We start from the raw sequence: 22,462 nt of genomic DNA, 5'->3' as shown, positions 1-22,462 counted from the left end.
ACGTAATTGAAATACAAAAGTTTTTTTATGAAAACGTCACTTGTGCTATGGCGCACGAGATTGAGGTAACTTGTCCCGAGGGTTAGACTCCATCCCGCTAATTTTGCTAATGTAAAGGAAGTACATCTGTCGACCACATCAGATTCGGAGGCATTAAATGTCGACCACATGAGATAAATGACGCGAAATATGATGTGGTGTACAAATATCCCCGGTAATTTTGCAATGGCACGCCAAAGTTCATGCACCTTTAAAGCGCGCGAGGCGATACTACTGGGCATGGGGCTTTTTTTTCTAGCCTACTGTTTGGTAGTGAACGTATACTCTAATGCTTCGATGCACGAACCACTACTGACACCGTTGCAGACGACGGACGAGACGCTGACGGACAAAATTGCTCTTGAGAAGCCCCACCAAGAGCAAAATGTCCCTATTCCCGCTTCCACAAGGCTTTGGAAGCCTGTCATATACCGTAAATACGTCTGGATCGACGTGGCAATTGATGATGTCTACGTTGGCCGTATTACGGCTGAATTATACGCTGACATCGTGCCTAAAACCGCCGAGAATTTTCGAGCGCTGACGACGGGCGAGAAAGGAACAGACTATTCGTTTAAAGGCAGTAAGTGCCATCGCATATTAAAAGATTTTATTGTCCAATGCGGTGACTACACCACGGGCACAGGGACAGGAGGTCGTAGTATCTACGGAATGCAATTTCCCGACGAGCCGAATGGACTACGACTCCACCACTCGAAGCGATACCTCTTACAAATGGCCAACGCAGGCCCCGATACGAATGACAGTCAGTTTTGCTTCATGCTCAAGGCTTCACCGCATTTAAATGGCAAGCACGTGGTGTTTGGAGAAGTTGTCGAAGGGTTTGAAGTCGTCGACAAAATGGAACAAGCTGGCGTCGAGAGAGATGGGATCCCCCTGCAGCATCAAGTTCGTTTGATCGATGGTGGTGAACTACTCGTATAAATTAAAATGCAGGGTAAAAAAACAATAATTGAGTGAATCCATTCGTACAAAAACGACACTTGTCCTACGAGAAATGTCCCATGGTTTTGGCAAATGTAATGAATTCATGCATCGATTTCGTGGACGAGACAGGTTTGCTTCCTCGTAACGCTTCATTAAAATGGCGCATGGCCACTTTCTTGGCTTCCAACGACTCTCGAAGCGCAAGTAATGCAGCTTCTCGGCAAATATTCTGACAAAACAACACTCGTAAGTAACTTTACATCCTAATTGTTTCGAAACATTCCATAACGTAGTTTCGCACGTACCTCTAATTCCGCTCCACTATAAAATGGTGTCCGTTTTGCCAAACTAAAGTGGTCCACATCATTATCTAATGGCATGACTTTTGAATGTATTCGTAAAATCTCGACGCGATCTGCTTCCGTGGGTAGATCGACGAATATGATGCGATCAAAGCGTCCAGGTCGCATCAGCGCTGCATCAATGCATCCTGGACGATTGGTGGCACCAATAACGACAAGACCTGGAGTGGAGTCGACGCCATCCATTTCATTTAACAAGGTCGACAGTACACGCATGGCACAAGACGTCCCACGATCATTGGATTCATCAAACTCACGCTTTGCGACCATTGCATCAATTTCATCGAAAAAGACAATCGCAGGAAGTGCCGCACGAGCGTCTCGAAAGACTTGACGTACCGCAGCTTCAGCGTCTCCAAAGAATGGCGAAAAGACTTGAGCTGCCGAGAGGGATAGAAATGTCGCGCCACTCGAGTGCGCGGCAGCTCGGACAAGTGAACTTTTGCTACATCCAGGTGGACCATAGAGCAATAGACCAGAAAGTGGTGAAACACCAAGTCGAGTGAAAGTTTGTGGATACTTGAGTGGCCATTCCAGTGCTTGTTGCAACGCAAGCTTTGGTTTGGCGTGACCACCAATACTATTCCAATCTTGTCGTTCCATTTCGCGCCTACACAAGACCAGTACTGTTCAGATATAAAAAGTATTTTGAAACCAACGAACATACGCACATGTATCCACTAGCCCCTCGTAGTGCAGATGGCACGACAATTTGCATGGCGTGGTCAAAGTCATTTAAAGTCACTTCAAAAGTTTCATTCGTCGCATGGACATGAGACGTAGCCGTAAAGATGGGATACTTTTCGTTTCGAAATAGAAAATCAAAATACTTGATCTTGGAGTGTCGTAATGGATCCTTTTCGTCTTGAATCGCATGCATTTCTGGTCGACTCGCGTGGTTGGCAAGAAACCATAACGGTATGATTGCCAATGAGGAAGTATGCCACGCTCGAGCCGCAATTACAGCACCACGTGAAGAGGATTTGTTTAAAAACGCATGACAAGGCTCGGCTTGGCGTTGCCACTTTGTCCACCAGTGTGCTAGTTCTTGATCGCGAGACATGGCGACTACTTGCCGGGTTGATGCTATCATAGTTGCCTCGCGACAGAGGGCTGCGATATCCGCGCCAACATATCCAACAGCTTTAGCTGCCACTGTTTCGAGAAACCAATTGCGTTGTTTTTCGGCTTCTTGTGGCAATTTATTGCTTACAGCGACCGGCGTTTGACAAAGATGGACTTGAAAAATCTTCTTTCGTGTCGCTGTATTTGGCGGCGCTACATAAACTTCGCGATCCAATCGACCAGGTCGACGAAGTGCTGGATCAATCGCATTAGGTCGATTTGTAGCCGCAATTACTACTACATTGGCACGTGAAAAGCCACTATCGATGCCGTCGAGGAGTGTTAATAACTGAGCTACCACACGGTTGTGGGTTGACGAAGTCAGTTCACCTGCAGCCTCTCGCTTTGGACACAAGGCATCGACTTCGTCGATGAAAATGACGCTAGCAGCGTGAGTTTTACTGCCAGCATGAACCATAGCTGTCTTAAACGTATTTCGTAAAGCGTGTTCAGCATCACCACGATTACTTGTGATCAATTCCGATCCGTTAATGACTTGCAAATTTAAATCCAGCAATGTTCCACAAGTGTCTTGGAATTGACGACATTCGTGCACAACCGATCGCACGAGCAATGTCTTACCCACTCCAGGAGGTCCACAGAGTAGAATACCTTTGGGTAATTCCACACCCAGATCAAGGCGCAGACTTGTGTACTTTATTGGCATTAGAATCAATTCCTTCAAAGCCGTTTGTTCTTGTTCGAGACCACCGATTTGAATCCCCTTGGACTGTGGCGTATCTGAAGCTGTTATCGTTGAGGCTATTTCATTAGAATGATCCGCTTTGTCCGATTTAGTAGGTTCCGTCATGACTATACGAGTAGTAGACGTGATTCTTGAAAAAGGTGCAGCTGGGTATGTCGACACAACTTTAAAAGTCATTACTTGTTCCTGCTCTTGAGCTTCCACGTCTCGGGTCTTTGCCATAAGACCTTCACACGTTAAGAGCTTCACCTTGGCGGTAACACACACAATCACATTTCGTTGTAATGTCTGTTCCATCAAGGATCGCGTATCGGCATCACGCAGTAGCTGGGAATTCAAGCACGGAAGCAGCTCTAGTGTCACTGCTACAGCACTGCGTACAGCATTACGACTTATCCAGAGCAAATCAGAGTTTTCCAATGCATAAGTATCACTTTTAATCGTATTATGAGCAACAAGAGAAGTCTGTACGTCTTTGAAATACTGTGAGTCGCGTTGTAGCGTTACCGATTCATCCACGAAAACCTGTCGAGTGCGGGACAAGCTCGTGGCGGAAATACGACAAATTGCGAAACGATTGTCATCAATACTGCAAAGGACATACTGACTAGCTCCTCGAGGGCGAGATTGTAACGTTTCCGGCAATATGCAGCAGCGACTTGTGAATTGCAAGACACTTGCGATTTCATTGACAGGGCTGTGGATTGGCATTTGACTTGCCTCCATCGGACTTTAAAATTCCTATAATTCATACTGAATCCTATCATACCGAATATGGAAATTGTGCACTTCGTTCGGGCATGTAAAAAAACTGTGACGTGTTGTTCATTAGATCTACAATACATTGTCTTTAAGAAGAGAGCGAGGTCGATTATCACCACGTTTCCGAAGACACAGCGGCAAGGCTCAAGTATATGTAGTTTTGATGTTATTTTATTCATTTATCATATCCAGACATCTTTTCTTTGTCAATACCGAGTAGAAATTTATATTAATTTCTGATTTTTGGTTTCATCCAATTATCGGCCCGTGTTTCGTAATTTTCTTGTATTTAAAGGTCTTTGATTTTCATGGAAATCAAGTGGCTCCTCATCAGCCAGGGCGCCGAAGCGGTACGACATCTACAGCCTACTATTGCAACGCACAATGTATTTACTACTTATAGTAAGTAGAAAGTCTTCGAGACAGACTTTGCCGGTCGTGCTTGCATCGTTAAGGAACGCATCAAGAAGAGCTACCGATTGCCTGTGTTGGATAAGAAGCTCTCGCATCGTCGATTGGTACAAGAAGTTCGATGCATCCTTAAGTGTCGTCGCGCTGGGGTCCTTACTCCCGTGATATATCTCGTGGATGAGGAAAAAAATCGACTTTACATGCAAAAGGTGGCAGGCGGTACCTTAAAAGACTACTTACGACGAGCATACAAGGAAGGTAGGACGATCATTAAACGAATGGGGCAGACTAAAGCTTTGTGAACTACTTTCATGTCATCTGTCATGACAAGCAGACTCGAATTATGGCGATACGGCGATTGAAAAGGCTTATCACATTGGAGAAGCAATTGCAAAGATGCATGACGCCGATATTGTCCACGGAGACTTGACGACGTCCAATATGATGTTAAGCAGTGACAACGCAACACATGTGGTGCGCTTTAATATCTATTGGTACTAAAATGCCAATAGTTTTTAAATTTATAAAAACTCCTTTCTTTTTTAGACTTTAATTGATTTCGGTCTGGCCACCTCACAGCCGCTACCAGAGGACAAGGCTGTCGATCTGTACGTAATGGAACGTGCTTTTGCGAGCACCCATGTCAATTCCGAGATTCTGGTGCGTATGATGAGGCAATAAAAGTACAACTTGCTCGTTGCTAACGGTGCTGTGGGGGCAAGGTAGGTTGCCAACGTATTGCGTGCTTACCGAGCAAAGTCTCGTCGCGCGGATGCAATCTTTCAAAAGCTATCCCAAGTGCGTCTTCGAGGACGAAAACGTACGATGATTGGATAGAATATGGAACTTCATCATAGTTCGATTCATTGATTGGCAGATAATAATACTTCATGTCAATGCAAAAAGATTGAAAGCGTAAGAACCACATAAAAGATAATATTGCCAAGGAAGAAGCTAGCACAAACTCGCTCTGAACTTTGCTCACTCAGCGTCAGCCTATCTTACTTGGAATAATTAGTTCTTTTGCTTCTTGGCTGTAATATTACCAGTAAAGACGCATCAGTTAAGAGAACGGTGCAATAGACATTAAAAAAAGCTACAAACCTGGTGGTTTTTCGTCTTCATCCTCTTCATCCTCGTCTTCATCCTCCGCTTCATCACTCTCCTCATTACCGTCGTCATCATTCGCCTCGTCCTCCTCCTCGTCTTCCTCATCTATGGCAGCATCATCCTTGTCGTCGTCTTCATCACCATCCTCGTCATCATCGTCGTCATCTTGAGCAGTAGGATTTGCCTGAAAGTCTTCGTCATTGTCATCTTCTTCAAAATTTGTATATAGATACGACAGGCCTACATCCTCTTTTTCTCCGTCTTCATCGTCTTTACCTTCCTCACTTTCATTATTAGATTCCTTTGCTCCATCGTCCTCGGTTCCCTCTTGGTCGCCAGTACTTTCGTCTTCATTTTCCGAGGATTGGCTAGTCTCTTCGTCGTTTCCGGGTGCTTGGCTTGTTTCATTCCGTTCCTTGGTACTCAACGGCTTCTCCTTAGTTGCAGATGTCGACACCTTTTTAATGGATCGAGAAGTATGTACCGTACGAACAAAAATGATTGACTATTAGTTTCATATGCTTGCTTTTCAAATGGTAACGGACGCACCGTCATCTTGATAAAGGGACGTTTGCTTCTGGAAAGTCGAGATGTCGGCTCTTCGTTTAAATGTTGAATGGCGTGGTCTACACACAATTGGTTTTTAAAAAATACAGAAATCTGGGATTTCAAAACACTGTAATATCCTAGTAGATGTGTGTTTTATGCGCCCTTTTTGTCAAAGAAAAGTATTGGAGATTCGAATTTTCATCAGTTCATCGTCTGTCGCTCGACGATTGGTCTTGCCGCAACAAAATCGAGTTGGATTTAAATGTGAATACCTTAGAATACACCAGGCGACTAACAACCACACATTCCGAAGCATTAAGTAATCTCGCTTTCCTCGAAGCTAACAGGCGACTAATAACCACACATGCCGAAATATTAATATGAAACGGCTTTAAACGCGCACGTGGCCGGGATTGTAATCATTTTGAAAATGACACCTTTGCTAAAAAAGTTAAGATATTGCTAGATAGCGCTCTGACTTGCTTCGAATCTATCATTTTACCGGTGGACCCTGCTTGTCACTTACGACACTTTTAAACCGAATAAATAAAGAACGCCAGTACCTAGTGAATCATTCAAGCAAATTAAAAGATTGATCATGCGCAACATTACAGATATTTGCTTGATTTTTAATGTGAGTCATAACGACATTACAATAACGACATCTTGACTTTAACGTGAGCAATTCAGCATGCAGAGTTTACGACTCTTGTTGACAACATTTTAGCATACCACGACTTGGCAGTTATGTGGCAATTGGCAGTTGCCGCTTTAGTCGTTCGCCGAAACGGCTTTATATTCTACAGCTAGTTGCATCTTTGTAATATTTAGCTCAGCTTTATTGATCAATTCAAACTTACTGTCAGGCCCAGTATGAAGATATCAATCGCAAAAATGCTTCTTGTTGTCATACTTGCCGTACAAATCTAATTGTGCCTATTTTTCCAGTTTTATTATATCTGACACTTTTGCTACGTAGCATAATAATACTCGACAGAAATGTGAGCGAAATTTATCGACGCACCGAATACCGCCTGGAGCACCAAAGTTGACACAAAAAGTGAAAGAATAATGATGAGTGGCAATAGTAATTGCTCAGTCCGGTGTAAAAACGGAAGTGCTAAAATGCGACAGGCATCAAATCAGCAAAAAAAATATTTTTAAAATAGCGCAAGCAGTCATTTGCACGTACCCAAATATCCTAGAAAGGTAATATACGTATATAACCCCCACCCGAACGAGTAAAGCAGATTTCCAAGTAATAGCATCAGAAACGAGTCCGACATCAAAATTGGTGCTAATACAAACTACAAGAGGATAAAATTACCATCATCAATAAGCCACTATTCTTAACACAACAGTAACAAACGTACTTGCTGTACATACTGGAACAGGAACAGGATAAAAAACGAGTTGCAATGAATGTCAAAGGCAAATTGCCACTCCACTTGCTGCTCTACATATAGTGAACCACCCGCGCCCACACTTGAATGGCCGTGATGTAAGAGCATTGATAGTTATAAACTACATAAGACCAAAACGTATCCCACTCGGTACGCACATGTTTCGTTGACGGAGATGATGATTCGCGTACCACCAGCAGAATGTTGAAATCAGAAGGCCAAAGCCAAGCCATTCAACCACCACCGCATGAAATAATAGCGATATGAACTTAGCAACGCTGTCTACGTGGAAGGCAATGGCCCAGGCCACGGTGGCTACTAGAAGGAAGACAAATTGTATCACTATAAATGCTGGATCATCCCTCGCCCAGCGGTTCTTCGTCTGTTTGCGATAATAGGCGCTCTTGTAGACCTTAGATGGCTGCACGCAGAGTGTAACCATCTGGTAAAAGGTGGCGTCCAGGTCCATCTGACGGTAGTCTAGAACGCGTGTAAAATATTCCGGAAATACCGAGCAGGACCGGAACACGTCGGAGCCAGCACGTTTAGACTTCTTTTTATGATGACGATTACTGCTTAGAGGTGTAGCGGGGTGCCCATATTGTATATCAATGCTCGTGCTGGGCTGCTGGAGCCCGTTAGACTGCGGCATCGGCGCAAACATTGAAAAGGTTTATTACGTTAAGTGAACGGCACACGAGAAAAAATACGGTTTTAATTCAATAGAGTACGATTTCTACGTCAATAAAGTATCTCCGATTGTTGTATCTATCATTCTATTCCTTAAATGCGCTCAAATAAATGTCAATGCCAAACACTTACAAGAACGTTTTGCGACATAAAACCGATTGGAAGGCTGAGTTGATAGATCTTCATTCAAGACGAAGGCAAACAATTATAGTGACCCAAACATAACGCTTCACAATAATTGTTTTTTTTCCAATTAAAAAAAAATAAAACTAGCTTTTATTTACTTTTGCGCTTGCAGGATTTTCACAACGTTACATTAAAGATCTACAGCCGGGTAATTTGAAATAAATTATAAATTATAACACCATAACACCAGGTTCGAAGAAGTTTGTAATGCTATTTGCATAAAATCAAGTCTGGGTCACTAAATTCAAGCAATTATCGCATAAGAAAAATTCCACTGGCATCCTTCAAGCTTTTTGTAAAGGGCATTGGTGACGAGAAATACCATATCATTGCCACTTTTTCAAACACTACGCGAGTCAATGGCGAGACAAATTAAAATCTTTGAATGGCTCGAGCGATTGCAGCATTGCTAAGCATTGACCATTGTCGCGATATCATGATGATTTAAAAACCAACCGTACAAATATATATTTTTTCGTCAACCACGCAAATGGTCCACGAGTCTCAGCACGTGATATTAATCAGCCAATTTTATCCGTTCCAGGCCTTGCACAGATGAAACCCAACGATGAACGCATGAAGAGGCAAAGTTGACGAAACAATCGAAAGGAAAGGAGGCATGCAGCAAGAAAGTACCATCAATTCTGATGATAGCCCAAGGTGTGACGCGTACGACCTCAGCTCTCGTACTTTCCATCACGATGCACAATAGTAATAGCACCTCAATCAAGCGAGATTCTATTCAATAGCTAACGGAATCATATAAAAAGGATTCTTCAAAAATAGCAGTCAAGTGAATAAAAAGTAATCATCATCCATGCCACAGATCATCTTCTTCTCCATTTGACTGTAAAGTACAGAAACTACACAGTAAAATCGGTCGTGGTGTCTCGCTCTCGTTCTCTCTCACGAGCTTTTAATAGCAAACGTTGCAAAAGAAGCAAATTAGTACGTCCAGTTCGTCGCTCGGATAACGTCAGTAAAGTGTCTTGAGACATATAATGCAAGAGTCGACATACTGACACATTTGCTTCATTCGGTGTCAAAACTGGTAAATCATCCCCCTTGATCCTTTCAAGCCCCACTGCATTGGATGTATCCCGAAGAAGTCCTTGGGCTGCTAAGCTTTCCACGACAATTTCATTGTCTTTCACAAGTTCTTGGGCTCCCGACGTATCCGACTTGTCCAATTCCAACAGCTCTTCCATTAATTGATTCGAAGTCGCTGTCAATTCCAGGCCAAGGATCTTTTGAAGGACGGATACTTTTGTCAATTGAGCAAAAAGCTCGGCGTACGCTTTGCTCATTTCTTCACGAACAAGCGCTGCACTAACATCATCATCCCCAGGCTCAAGGGTCAAGGAATACAAGGAAGTGGCCCAGGCGTGTCGAATCAAACTTGCCGGAACAATCTCCCACGCTACGTGCAACCAGCTCAGCGTATTGCGCATATCCGTGTGCGCATGGATATCAAACACCTCCGTCCCCAATGCGTCTTCCACTACAATGTTTTCATTCATTCGTTCGTGCGATTGCAAAGCATATTGTTCGTACTCGTAAAGTAGCGTCTGAAGCATTTCTTGACGAAAGCGCAGTTTAAAAAACCGAAAAATACCTTGATGAAGTGGTTGCGCTTCGCTCGTTGGCCCTGGAGGCAAAAAAAGAAGCACCATCGAGTCGAAACGAAAGCCATTTTGAAACGATCCCGTTGACGTGAGGGAATGAGCCGCCGCGACATGAGCCGTACAGCTATCCAAGACTACAAACCACACTTGTTTTCGTAACATAGCTTCATGATTCATCGCTTGAATAAAGTGTACAATCGTCGATGCATCGTGGGTCGCACGATACTGTTCTCGATAGTAAACTCCATACGTTGTTAACGTATCCACGTCTTTCATTGACTCGGGCATGGGATTCTTTCCAACAACTTGCAAATGCAATTTCTCCCCCATGGCACTCACTGCCAATGCCACTGAAATCCCTTCTAAACTCCGTGCATCCATATTCACAGCCGTATCCGGTCGTATTGACGTCGTACGATGCCGTAGTGTCAATTCATCTAAACACCAAATACAATTTGGCGCTGTATTTATCAACACGTCTCGAATCTTTTGCACACGTTGGTCCACTGTCAACTTCTCGGATGTTGTCGATGAGATTCTCGAATGGTGTTTTGGTAGCGATCGCATACTTCGTCGCTGCATGTACCGATGGAGCCATCCATTTGACGCTTTAAAATCAGTGAGTGACAGCACAACGTCATCCGACAATTCACTACAATAATCGGCCAAAATTTTATTACGAAACTCCATTGCCTTGGACTGAAGCAATTCACCCGTAACTTTAAGCGCAGGAGCATCCAATTCCACTTGCATTTGCCACTTGTGCAACATGTCTTCGATAATACTCAATTTGTGTTGATATTGCAAGACTTTACGGCTGCTCGTGGCACTCTCGACCAAGGCTTGAGCGGAAATCGCTGCGCGTTCCTTGACCATTTTAGTCACTGCTGTACGGGATACGCCAAACTTCTCGGCAGCAGCTCCTTGCGAGCCTCCTTGGTCGACAAAAGCCAGGATTTCCATTTTTTCCAAGTTCGTCTTGCGAACGCGTCGGCCTTTTCGTGGCTTGAGTGGTGGTGTTTGGTGCTGCAATTCATTCACTAGTTCTGCTGAGGCTGCGACGGCAGCATTCAGCCCTGCAGCCTCCTCACGCGTAATTACTATCTCGATGGGCTTATTATCGTCCGTCAACACGGTTGCAATCTGATCAGCGCCGACAAGTGAAGCTTCAAACTTCATGGCATCGCTCAAGTCCTGGATAGGCTTGGCTTTCTTGCGTTTCTCCTTGCCATTCGCTGATATTAAGGCGTCATTTCGGACACGCTTTTCCAGAGTAGAAGAAGACATCGCTACGTTTGCTTGAGACTCACTCTCTGTGTCTGAAGAGGAACGTTTAGCTGTCCCCATGTGCTCGCGCTTGTTGGCGTCCATTTGGAGTGATTGGACGGGGGACGATAACAGTGACATCTCTTTATCAGAATCTTAACTGCTCATATAGGGAAAATGTCTCGTGTTACAGAATTTGATGCAAAAAGAACAAGTTGATATGAAGCACGAATATTACTACTATTCATATCTCTTGCTAGACTCAATAAAACCCAGATTTTTACTTGTCATTTTCTAAAACCCGAGGGGGTATTATTTTCTGTTACATCTCCACCGCTGATAAAATAGTCCAAGTCTCCGAGATGTATACTGTCAGCTACCTCACTAGACGTATAGCGGTGGCATCTGGCCGCCGTGCTTTGTCGTCTGCGCACAGTCATGGACACAACTACCCACACGGAATGCATTTCCACGTAAGCCCTGTCCACAAGAACCTGGCGCTAGCCTATGGCACAATGCTTTGGCTCTGGGTCTTTTGGCGGGCAAAACATGACGGTCTCGCGTTGCTGGTACGCGATAATACACCTCCTTTGAGCGATGAGACGTAGTAATTTTAAGTTTGTAAAATGATTACAGGGCCTCGAGCACCCTTGGGACCACCACGGCCACCATGATGAGACGCACGCCGAGTCTGTCTTTGACAAGTATCTGCTGGAGGACGGCAAGATTAAATACGAGCGATCGGAAATTGGTGTCATGCCAATGCCCGTGGAGCTCGACGAAGACGAGGAAGAGGATGAAGACAGCGAGAGCTCGACATTTGACGTTTTGGACGACTTGTACGATGAGGACGAGGAGTAGAAAAGATTTAAACTTTGATTAGACTCACGTCTTAAAATCGTTTCGGACATGACCATTTGTCGTAGCAACTCGATATATCTCTAATTGTTTATTTTCTGATACAAAGAAGATAATAAAAGAATTGTTGAACTCATCAACAATGATCAAACCGTGATAAACCAAAACACAAGGTGTTCCACAAATTAAATGCCAAGTACGTATAGACGTGACAAGCAGGTTTAAATACAACAAAGTCCTCCTTTTGTTGTGTGTACACATGACAATTAAATTGAAATGCATAGTCAATTACATCGTCAGCAGTCGAGAATGTAGCTCTTCCAAATCTTCCGTCGTCCTGTAAACCAAATCAGCGGTTCGTGCCGTAAATCGCTTTCGCAAATTCCTAAAGCTGCCACGAGTTGCTTTTTTTGATTTTTGAAATTGACGCGAGTCTTCTACTAGCTCCGCCTGAATGCTGTCAATTTGCACAAATGCCTCGTGGAGAGCCGAAATATGCTCAGCTGTGCGCTTTAATGGCAACGTCGTTCGTTCCGGAACGTCTTCTAGAAATGCTACCTGCGATGCAAGGGCCTGAAATTGCTGTATACGGTGCTCTAATGCTTTCTTTTCAAGGCAAAGTCGCTGGTTCGACGATGTCAACTCCCGCAGTCGTAAACGAAGCGCCTCTAACTGAGTGTCTACTTGACGTTCCTCGGATTCTTCCTGTGTCAATAACACTGCATCCTTATCCTCTTGCGTTCTGGTCGTCTCTTTGTCGTTAATCTGCTTCTCAGCTCGAATTTGAGCTACTTCGTTTGCCAAAGTGTCGGGTACCGACACAATATTGCGCCGCACATACAATTCGAATTTGTCAAAGTTTTTCTCAAATGCCCGATGTACCTTTGTCATGTATTTTTCTGATCCCTTGAAATACCACGAACAGCAAACACATTAGTGAGGCACCACGGCTTGCTATGGAATGAGTGTTACCTTTGCAACGGCATTCAGTTGCTTAGCTTGCTTTATTTTGCTGCCGGTAGACTCCAGTCGCTAATGAACAATACTAGTGTAAGAGTCATGATAGGATTATACAATGCCGCTGTATGCATGCACACCTTGTGAAGTACATTTTCTACCTCTCCTCTGACTTCCACGACACTCTCGAATACCTGTTTGGCCACTGCATTGAAAGATAAACCATAAGCAGCATGTGATATTAGCCAAATTGAATAACAACCAAGGCGAGCAGCAAGCGACATTACATGCTGGTAGGAAGCCTGCTAAGATGCCTGTTTCGGCCATTCCAAATATTTGTTGGTGTGACTTACGTAGTATTCATAACAACTTGATTTTTTTAAATAATTTACATTAGTAGCATTAAGACAATTAGGATGGCGTGTGTGCTGCTTAAGCGCGTGGTACCTGCGGCTTCCCGCAGCTTTTCCTCCTACACAAAACTATGGGATCTCTTTTCAACACGTACGGATCCTTGATAGCACTGGAATGAATTCCTCTGACACTATTTCTCGTTATTGTGTAGCGAAAGTGCCTGCCGCTAAACCTGTTGCGCCACAGTACATGATGAACATGAGGGACAACCTGGAGTTTGCGTTAGAGCGTATGCGCCTTGCCAGAAGGCCTTTTGTATTGCAACTATTGAATCAGACTGCTCGTTTGGTCAAAAAGGTGGGTAAATGAGCAACAATGACACGAAATTGTGGGCATCGATGACTATTTTTCTAATGTATAGTCAAATCATGGCAAACGGCCGTGCTCACATAACCGTCGAAGACTCAAACGTTTTGGGCGTCGCTCAAATAAGTAGACTTTTGCCAAAACATTATTACGGTGGCTACATTCCTAGGTTACAATCCGACGATGTGCAAGTTAAAGAAGAGGAAAAGATGGAAATGGCATTTCGCACGGATAGCAATAAATATTGAGCCCGCTCGCTTAGTGGTTGATTAGATACGCGTCTTTCACTGATCAGTACATGACTTTATTAGTGCTGTTTCCAGCTGAATTATAGTATAATCGCTTCCGTACCTAGCCACACTTGTTATTATTGTCTAAAATCGTGCATGTAGCAACAATCACTATTTATTAAAAGTATTTATTAATGCACTAAGCAGACTAGTTACCATCTTAAATGAAATATTTGCACCGACGTGGTTATCGCGATCGTGAGCAAATATCGAAACATTTTGAGTGTACAGAGGCTGTTTCTAGACTTTAGCAAGTTTCCTGTCTTTCGAGTTTAGTTGCATTGTTACTGGCCCGTCGTTCACCTTGACATAATAAAAATTATTAGATGGCCACTTAGCAAGTGCAAGTGTTCAGCAATCATTCTTACGATCGACACTTCCATGTAGGCGCCAAACGTGCCCTCGGCCACCTTCTCGTTAACATAAGCGCAACGCACGCGTTTACAAAAGGCATCATAAAATACACGTGCAGGTGTAGATGCCACTGGGAAGGATTGCAATGTATTCGCCAAGAAAATTACATATCGTCAGCGAAACTGCAGTCGTTATCGGGACAATGCACGTACTGGAAAGGTGAAAATCCGGTTTGTTTCCTGCAAATTGGCCATGCAACGTAAATTGGCTCACAAGTAAAACCTCGTAGCCGTTGTCCTTTAATGATGTTTTCCAAGGACGATTCGACTCTCCAGGCCATAAACGAGCATTCTACCATCAAAGTATACGTGCAAGAAGATGAGGCAACCGCAACATTGAAGTCAAATTTGACTTAAATTGACCAATAAACGGCGGCAACACCATTCCGCATCGTCCTCTGTATCATCGTGTCCAATGCCGACAAAGCAGAGCAGGCCTTGGGTAATTTCGCCCACGATTTCGCCCTCTACACGCACACAGGCGCTAATCACGCGCTGCATCATAACCTTCATGGTGTTTCTTTTTTTTAACCAATCATTGTCGTTCTTATCTTTTTTACCAATCATCGATTGCATTAATGCGTTTAAAAGGATTTAACTCCATGCCCCGCGAGGTGCTGCTTTTTGGACTGTCGGCTAATCCTCCGACAGGATCAAGTGGGCACATGGGTCTTGTAAAGCACTTCCGCTCCATGTACGATGAGATTTGGCTTGTGCCAGTGTATCAGCATATATTTGCAAGCAAACGGCAGCTGGCGCCTTTTGAGCATCGTATGGAGATGTGTCGCTTGGCGCTGGAGACGCTCACAGCCCAAAATGATAACGGCGGGGCAAAGCTTATGGTTGTTAAAGCAGAGCGTGACTTATATGAACTTAAGGCTTCCAAAAAAGATAATTCAGAGCATCTGCAACTCGGCAGTATCGACCTCATCCACTACTTGCGAAACAAATACTCGGATACGAATTTTACGATGTTGCTTGGAGCCGATACGTACGCGGATTTACTAGCTGGCAAATGGAAACACGGTGACGAGTTAATGCAGCTTGTAAAGCTATTAGTAGTGGATCGCAAAGGAAATGATTCACTTTGGAAAGATCGCCAGATTCATGGGGATCGAGTGACGAGCGTAAATGTACCCGACCTTAGTGACGTGTCATCCACGATAGTTAGAGCAAGTGCAGGTCGCACAGAAGCGGCAAAGTACTTGGATCCAAATGTGCTGAACTACATTATTCGACATAAACTCTACGCCTTCGCCACGGCTTCAAAGTAAGCTAAAAAAACGTTTTTTTTGCAATAACAATCGGGTATAGTAGACGCACCCTTCACTTTATTTAGAAATATATCCCAAATGGTTACGAAGTTACAAGTCGTGTAAAGCACTGAATCCTTGTACCCCCTTCGTCCAACGAACACGCGATAATCTCTCGCTTAAGTTTACACTTTGCGCTTTGCACGTCAATTTCTTTTTCGATCTCGTCGTCGTACTTAAAGCTTGAGCACATGAGGTACACGCCATTTGATGACAGTAACCTATCGACAGTCCAAAAAAGCAATGGCACCACTTCACGCGCATAAATGACATCGGACCCGACAATTAAATCGGTGACTCGGGTTCGATTAATCGGTCCAGTTTGGAGCTTTTCGAGCGCTTCAATCTCCTTTGCACCGTCTGGTCCCCATCGTAGACTCTGCGTAAGACATGAGGCTTGCTTGCGCTCCTGCTGGCCCGCATTGTGCGCGATAACCTTAAGCACGCCCGGGTCGTGATCTGTGAAGATTACGGTAGCTTCTGGTCGCAGCTGGGCAATAGCCAAGCCCGTAAGACCACACCCGGCGCCCAGCTCGACCACATTGCCACTCGGTATAATGTCGCGGTGCTTTGTTAGGTACTCGCAAAGCGCGGGTGCTGCAGGCCAAACGTAGTGCCCACTCTGCACCACACCAGGATCCTCCTTAGCGTACGTGAGTAAAACTGATACCTCGGCGTCATCTCCGTACTCGAATTGGCACGTCACCTTTTCCAGGCACGCATCGAACATGAAACCAACATCAGTGAGCATATTTTCAGTGCCGTCTTCCATCTCCTTCGTATCCATCGAGATTATTTTTATTTAATAAATTTTCAGTAGTCAATAGTCGGTCTTTATTTCTTCACATCGAAAACTTACCTTTCCGATTTTAATTCAAAAACAATGAATATCTTTATGGGTAGGATATGCCGTCTTATTAGGATTTTGACTAAAATTCTCATTCAAAAAGCTAGAACACTTAAATTTGACGGATCCGTTTCTCTGACTAGATCGCTATTCCGCGATATGTCTTTGATGGGCAACAGCGGAGTAGCGGTAATATGCTTTTGTTGTGTTAATGTCAAGTAAAAAAATATACATCCGTCAAATAAATGCCTTAATAAAGTTTAATAAAAGCTAGTGAACATCGTATGGACTTGATATGGAGAATAAACTTGAGTCTGAAGAAATAACATTAAAGTGATCGTAATAAGGCTCCTAAGCTTACATACAGCACAAACTTCTGCATGAGGCATTTGCTCGATGTAATGGGGCACGCATTGGTCGGGAAACAATATTTTTAAATAGGATAAAGGGTATTTTATCCTATTTAAAATAGTTAATTACTAAAATTCATTATGGGTAACAAAATGTGATATCCAGATATAAATCTGGCGGCCGAAATCTATTTTAAATAAGCTAGGTAAGGTTATAAATTAAATAATTATATAAAGTGCAGTTCCCCTCTTGATCTCGTGCCTTCGTAATGCTTGAGCATTAAACTGTGAGACACAGAAGCCTTTCTAGGGTACATGCTCTCGGGCACTAGTTGTAGCGGGGTGTATCGTTACATGAAATCAACAATTAAAGGTTGTTGATTAATATGTTATCTAAAAGGTAGAGAATTTACAAAGAATATTACCAAGTAAAGTAATATTACCATGTAAAAAAAGTAATATTTTCCAAATATTATCTACCTTTGATAAAAAATTAATTAACAACCTTTAATTGTTAATTTCATGTAACGATAAACCCCGTTACATCACCCCTCCCTTAAACGACAATCACTCTGACTGTCATTGGGTAGAGTGGTCACAAACGATGATGATTGGTAAGAACCATCATCTTTAATTCTATCGCATGGTTAACAAGTCCATGCGATATGCGAATAGTGCGGCGCCTTCGGCTGCGGTACATGCAGCCGCTTGCGACGCATTATTGTTCCGTACGACAGACGTTCCGTCAGCCGTAGTGTCATCTTCTCCCGCAACTCTAAATGTTGCAGGTGCACGTAAAGATACACCACGTGAATGTGACTCACTGGACGCCAACAAAGAAGATATAATGGTCTATATCTACAAATGGAAAAGCTTTTAGAATGTTACCATGCAAAGTAATATTCTCCAAATATTCTCTACCTTTTGGATTATATATTAATCAGCAACCGTAAATTGTTAATTTCATGTTACGATACATCCCGTTCCACTAGTTGCCACTTGCTTCTATGAACCCCTAAATTCCGTAAGCTAGGATCCATTAAGCTTTAATAGCTTGTACAACTCCCTGAGTTGTTAAGCCCATAAGTTCTGCGACTCTTTAAGTCGATATGTCTTCGCCTCCTTGGGTCGATGAGTCTTCCTCTGGCTTAAGGAGCGAGGTAGCTCCGCTTCACCTTGTAGCACTCGTAATCAATCTACGCCTAACCCTTCATAAGACTAAGCCTTCACTGATATGGAAACAATTCCAAATCTTTAAAAGGATCAACACACCGCGTATGACAAGCTCAAAACTTTGTTTGGGCTTGAATATATCGATTTCATTATATCCCTGGAACCAGAGGTTCTGCATGCAAGGCTTAAAGCCTTCATACAATATATTTTTTTAATCGGACAGGTTCAAGATCACCTTGTGGCATCTCTGCACACTCGGTATATCTCATTCCTGGTTCGGAGCCTGAGGCTCGCCCTCTAGCTGTCACTATGAAGACATTTAAGGGAAAAGAGAGAAAAATCTTTCTTTCTGGATTGAGCTGATGAAGATGCCCTTTGACTCCGCCTTGTTCTTAACAGAACGACAAAAGGTGGCTATGTCCATTTCCAAGGTCGGAGGTAGAGCCCTAGAATGGGCACTCTCGTGCAGCACGTCTATTGATTACGCTTTTCTCACATCGGACTCGCTGAAACAGCAAATGCCTAGCATGTTTGCACCGCCTGATCAAACTTTTTGCATGCGATCGCAGCTAATAGCGACTCGACAGGGTAAAATAACCCCAGGAGAGTACGTCCAGGAGCTGAGAACGCTCACTGCATCGATGCATCAAAACTAAGTCAATAGGAAATTTTCATAACCCTGTTTAAGGGGGTCGTAATGAGGGTGTGCCCGGACGGAATTATTAGATTCCATCCTTCTACTATCGAAGAGGCAGTTGCTTTAGCGATACGCGCTGAGTTCGGCTTTATGTCTGCTCCTGTTAGCAAGCCCGTTAACCGCACAAGCTCTTCCAGCACATGGGTACGTCTAATATACCGTAAATTATGGATCTAAGCCTCGTTGAGGATGGAAAAGGAGCACCTCAAGTTGTGTAACAGCATGAAAATTTTCCGCAGACGTTATGTGTGCGAAAGCACGAAACATTTACGTTCTCCTGTCCCCTACGCAATACGCGTAAAGCTCGGAAGAGCCCCAATTCCGACCTACACTAGAAATTTGGTACAATGCGAGTAAACTTCGATAACCAGTAGGTACGGGGAGACCTACTTGGGAAGACCTATCTCTGTTGGACCTCTAGGTAGTAAGATTTAACTTGAACTAGCCTCAATTTGCTCGGTGCGTAATGGCATCGGGCGTGAGTACAAGTCTGGCTTGTTAGTCGCCTAAGCGACCGTGAAGGGCTTTGATAAGCCATGGTCAATTTTAATTGACTCAGGAGCCTCTTAGAATTATGGTCGACGTCTTTCCTTTGAGGACAATCAACAATACGTTGAGGCGCTTTAAGTGCATGAAAGCGACAAAATCACTGTTCGATTAGCGACTGGGACTCGTGTCACTGTTCCTAAATTTCTGCTGAACGCAGGTATGAAGTTTCTGGACTTTGGCAGTGTGGAATGTTGTCCGTCCATGGTTTAGGATCAAGATATGATCTCCTCCTTGGTATGGCGTAGCTTGAACTCCATGAGCCATGGATCGATTGGAGGTCTAACACCTTAGCCTCCACGCGCAATATTCCTAGCAAAGTTTTGGATAGTCATGAGCCCACCTTTGCCAGGCAACAAAAGTGCTGGTGGCGCGAATCACTGACTGAATCTATCAGTGTTTAGACATTGGAATGTCTGAGTTTATAAACTCCATGTTGAAAACATCAATTCTGACGACTGAGGAGAGGGGGTGATACGGCACGTACCCTTTCGAGTGACACTCGTTCTAATAACGATTCAGTGAATGCTGGAAGCATTATATGCGCAAGGTTGAGTCATCAAGGGTGATATTTTCCTGAGATACTTGGAGTGGCACGTCTAAGTCTACCGAATGTGGTCGGCCGAGGTGGCACCCAAATGAGTGTCGGTAGTAACACTATTGCATTTCAGGTCAAACCCTTCTGATGCACGTGAAGTGACACATTAATTGTCGCTGGATAAGAGAGTTGAGTTACCTAACTCTTTGTCGGATGTTGAATTAGACACCAGCTCGGATATTGAGCCAATACAGGGTGGTTATTTTGGGAAGCTGAATGTCCCGGCCTCGCAGAGGCGTATTGCCTTTAATCCGAGACAAGGAAGACGCGAAGCGTCTATAGCTCACGAAGTGTTAAGAGCGATCAATTGCATACGCTTGTAAATGTTGGAACCGAAAACATCGAGGGAGAAATTAGTAATGCGGCAATCTCTTCGTTACATGCTCTTTTAGAGCTAGACGGAATATCTATTAATGAGTTTGGGCGAGCCTTAAAGGCTGGCGACTTGTCTGATATGGTGATCAGTCGACCATTGATTGTGTTGAGCTCATCGTCCCTTTTGGATGAAGCTGTCATGGATGACAGAAAATCTACGCTTTGAGCGCGGAGTAGATCATCCATTTTTAAAAATCCTACGGATCCATATGCTCCATGAATAGGGAATTCCAAGATGTGGTATGTGCTAATGCACCATTTATTGAACTCCCGAAAAGAGATGTCTGTCATGAAATTGACTTGATTCCTGGAACCAAATACTGTGTCACATGACAATGACCTTTACCGAAGGAAAGTGTGACGTCAATGGCACGAGAGAGCAAATCTCTCCATTCGACACCGACATTTTGTGTTAAAAAGCCAAATTGTAAAGGTGGCAGTCAATGCTAATCCGCTTTGTGCTGAGTTGGAAACACGAACGAGATGCGTCGCATATTCGGCTAATTCCGGCTGACTTTCTTTTCCAAAGACGACGTGAAGGTGGTTTGGGGGTGCCCAGTTTGGCGGCTCACCTCAAACGCCAGCGTCTTCAGCTGTATCTACAATATATTAGTGCTGCCCGTGAAGAAGAGACGCTGAACTGGACGACAGCGAGCTGCGAGCTGCTGAAGCTGGTTCTTCCTCACACGGGGAACAGCTGCGCCCTCGACTTTTTATCAATTTCTCCGTTCCGCCACGGCGACCTGATCAAGTGGAGATTAACTTCATCCTTGTGGAAAACGACATGGACGTTGGTGGTATATGATACGCTGGGAAGTCACGTGGGGCAAGATCTGCCCAATGGACTTGCGCGCATGTTATGGTCTTCGACAGCCAATCTGGTTTCACTCCGACGCTGAACTACACTATGAGCAGACTCCAAGATCCAACACCGTTGCAGCACATCGTCGCTGTATCGGGATGGTGGTCGAACCGCAACGGAGTTTTAGACTGCACGTGTCGATAATTTTCGGAGTACGGTTGTTAGTCGACTTCATGCGCGAAGGAAATGCCTGGCCTTCCCAGCAAGTCTTCGTCCAGCGTTATATTACTTTACACTAACGTCAGTGACGCCTGGCCGCCAGACACAATGGCTGAGAGTGCTCTACAAGGAGACCACACATTGTTGAGCGGCTCGGCGCGAGAGAGCTCACTCTGCAGTCTCCATGCAGCACGCGACGATCGTTTCCCCACATGGGGTGCAACATTTATACGAAGGTGTGTTTAGTCCCTGCAATTCCACGGTCAGCGCTGCTAGCTGTGGTCTGGCAGCCAAAAACACCGACGAAGCCACATGCGATGACCTGGCACTCCCAGCGTGCAGATGCTGAGCAGATCAAATCGTATGTGAATTACTGCAGGCATCTGCGAAAGATTCTCCTCCCTGTGTTTAATGACCTGCAATTCCGCCTCGCATTTCGACTTCTTCCAGTGCGCTCGCGATTTTGGTTCCTAGAAGAATCGCACCCACGCATTCACAATTGCGTACGTGCTGGATGCGTTTCGAACGAGACTGAGCAACACTTATTCTTTGACTGTGCGCTTGCAGTACAGCTCTGGGAGCATGTAAATCGGTTAGTGACTACTTTTTTTCTGTCGCGTGTGGATTGGCTGCATATTGTGATGGCGGCGAAACCAAGAGTGAGAGAAGACTGGAGAGACAGCGTAGTGGTGCTTCTTGACGTCTGGCACACGTTTCGAGCGGTGACGCTGCAATTCCTCTGGGCCGATCGCAACCGGTGCCTCTTCGATAGGCGGCAGCCGACAGCAGCGCTCTCTCCGTTAGCAGTCATTTTTTAGACTGCTTGCGCCCACTTCCGACACAGCCTTTGACGTCGCTACGATCCTGAACAGCAGACGACTTAAACAAATATTATCGTCAAGATGATGAGCCATCACTAAGTGTTCCATGACTTTGTACGGGCTAACGCAATGGAAGTACGGTTGCTACCACAAGCCTTTCTGACGTGAAGTTTTTCTCGGTAGTGCAAGTTGCTATGTTGCATACAGTCACAATCTTCCCTTCAGAGCTGAAGATCTCTTTTCCCCTCAACCCAGTTAACGCGGTCGTCACGCTTTCTATAGGGCGGCCTGCACGAGCGTT

General features: G+C 44.3%; 12 protein-coding genes across 12 annotated transcripts; 5 read left to right on the top strand and 7 right to left on the bottom strand.

Annotated features, from left to right (window-relative positions):
• Positions 1–209: 209 nt before the first annotated feature.
• CCR75_001598 (uncharacterized protein) lies at positions 210–3,906 on the bottom strand (the record flags this gene model as incomplete). Its single annotated transcript, XM_067959700.1, has 3 exons — positions 210–1,216; positions 1,293–1,959; positions 2,021–3,906. 3 exons carry the CDS (start codon positions 3,904–3,906, stop codon positions 1,049–1,051), a joined length of 2,721 nt encoding a protein of 906 aa, XP_067816644.1. The 3' UTR covers positions 210–1,048.
• On the top strand, positions 226–984 carry CCR75_001599 (uncharacterized protein; the record flags this gene model as incomplete). Its single annotated transcript, XM_067959701.1, has 1 exon — positions 226–984. The coding sequence occupies one exon, from the start codon at positions 226–228 to the stop codon at positions 982–984; it is 759 nt and encodes a 252-aa protein (XP_067816645.1).
• A 331-nt stretch (positions 3,907–4,237) lies between the features above and the next one.
• Positions 4,238–5,190, top strand: CCR75_001597 (uncharacterized protein; the record flags this gene model as incomplete). Its single annotated transcript, XM_067959699.1, has 5 exons — positions 4,238–4,328; positions 4,353–4,611; positions 4,688–4,827; positions 4,900–5,013; positions 5,080–5,190. The coding sequence occupies exons 1-5, from the start codon at positions 4,251–4,253 to the stop codon at positions 5,188–5,190; spliced, it is 702 nt and encodes a 233-aa protein (XP_067816180.1). The 5' UTR covers positions 4,238–4,250.
• On the bottom strand, positions 5,054–6,018 carry CCR75_001596 (uncharacterized protein; the record flags this gene model as incomplete). Its single annotated transcript, XM_067959698.1, has 3 exons — positions 5,054–5,239; positions 5,708–5,920; positions 6,013–6,018. The coding sequence occupies 3 exons, from the start codon at positions 6,016–6,018 to the stop codon at positions 5,054–5,056; spliced, it is 405 nt and encodes a 134-aa protein (XP_067816639.1).
• A 758-nt stretch (positions 6,019–6,776) lies between these two features.
• On the bottom strand, positions 6,777–8,058 carry CCR75_001595 (uncharacterized protein). The gene is made up of 3 exons (XM_067959697.1): positions 7,386–8,058; positions 7,205–7,319; positions 6,777–7,132 (listed from the first exon to the last, which is right to left on the bottom strand). The coding sequence occupies exons 1-3, from the start codon at positions 7,521–7,523 to the stop codon at positions 6,984–6,986; spliced, it is 402 nt and encodes a 133-aa protein (XP_067816515.1). The 5' UTR covers positions 7,524–8,058; the 3' UTR covers positions 6,777–6,983.
• Positions 8,059–9,154: 1,096 nt separating this feature from the next.
• Positions 9,155–11,287, bottom strand: CCR75_001594 (uncharacterized protein; the record flags this gene model as incomplete). The annotated part of the gene is made up of 1 exon (XM_067959696.1): positions 9,155–11,287. One exon carries the CDS (start codon positions 11,285–11,287, stop codon positions 9,155–9,157), a length of 2,133 nt encoding a protein of 710 aa, XP_067816640.1.
• A 257-nt stretch (positions 11,288–11,544) lies between these two features.
• CCR75_001593 (uncharacterized protein) lies at positions 11,545–12,043 on the top strand (the record flags this gene model as incomplete). The annotated part of the gene is made up of 2 exons (XM_067959695.1): positions 11,545–11,751; positions 11,819–12,043. 2 exons carry the CDS (start codon positions 11,545–11,547, stop codon positions 12,041–12,043), a joined length of 432 nt encoding a protein of 143 aa, XP_067816642.1.
• A 285-nt stretch (positions 12,044–12,328) lies between these two features.
• Positions 12,329–13,324, bottom strand: CCR75_001592 (uncharacterized protein; the record flags this gene model as incomplete). The annotated part of the gene is made up of 4 exons (XM_067959694.1): positions 12,329–12,946; positions 13,013–13,072; positions 13,138–13,202; positions 13,285–13,324. The coding sequence occupies 4 exons, from the start codon at positions 13,322–13,324 to the stop codon at positions 12,329–12,331; spliced, it is 783 nt and encodes a 260-aa protein (XP_067816641.1).
• Positions 13,325–13,413: 89 nt separating this feature from the next.
• On the top strand, positions 13,414–13,720 carry CCR75_001591 (uncharacterized protein; the record flags this gene model as incomplete). Its single annotated transcript, XM_067959693.1, has 2 exons — positions 13,414–13,501; positions 13,563–13,720. The coding sequence occupies 2 exons, from the start codon at positions 13,414–13,416 to the stop codon at positions 13,718–13,720; spliced, it is 246 nt and encodes an 81-aa protein (XP_067816228.1).
• Positions 13,721–13,779: 59 nt separating this feature from the next.
• CCR75_001590 (uncharacterized protein) lies at positions 13,780–13,965 on the top strand (the record flags this gene model as incomplete). Its single annotated transcript, XM_067959692.1, has 1 exon — positions 13,780–13,965. The coding sequence occupies one exon, from the start codon at positions 13,780–13,782 to the stop codon at positions 13,963–13,965; it is 186 nt and encodes a 61-aa protein (XP_067816643.1).
• Positions 13,966–13,983: 18 nt separating this feature from the next.
• CCR75_001589 (uncharacterized protein) lies at positions 13,984–14,933 on the bottom strand (the record flags this gene model as incomplete). Its single annotated transcript, XM_067959691.1, has 6 exons — positions 13,984–14,004; positions 14,069–14,091; positions 14,164–14,310; positions 14,376–14,491; positions 14,574–14,712; positions 14,784–14,933. The coding sequence occupies 4 exons, from the start codon at positions 14,931–14,933 to the stop codon at positions 14,248–14,250; spliced, it is 468 nt and encodes a 155-aa protein (XP_067816194.1). The 3' UTR covers positions 13,984–14,004; positions 14,069–14,091; positions 14,164–14,247.
• Positions 14,934–15,666: 733 nt separating this feature from the next.
• On the bottom strand, positions 15,667–16,520 carry CCR75_001588 (uncharacterized protein; the record flags this gene model as incomplete). Its single annotated transcript, XM_067959690.1, has 2 exons — positions 15,667–15,695; positions 15,818–16,520. 2 exons carry the CDS (start codon positions 16,518–16,520, stop codon positions 15,667–15,669), a joined length of 732 nt encoding a protein of 243 aa, XP_067816195.1.
• Positions 16,521–22,462: the final 5,942 nt, after the last annotated feature.

The sequence above is a fragment of the Bremia lactucae genome, linkage group LG4 (genome assembly GCF_004359215.1).
Source record: "Bremia lactucae strain SF5 linkage group LG4, whole genome shotgun sequence".
Classification (NCBI taxonomy): domain Eukaryota; phylum Oomycota; class Peronosporomycetes; order Peronosporales; family Peronosporaceae; genus Bremia; species Bremia lactucae.
This window is presented reverse-complemented; position numbering and strand designations above follow the sequence as displayed.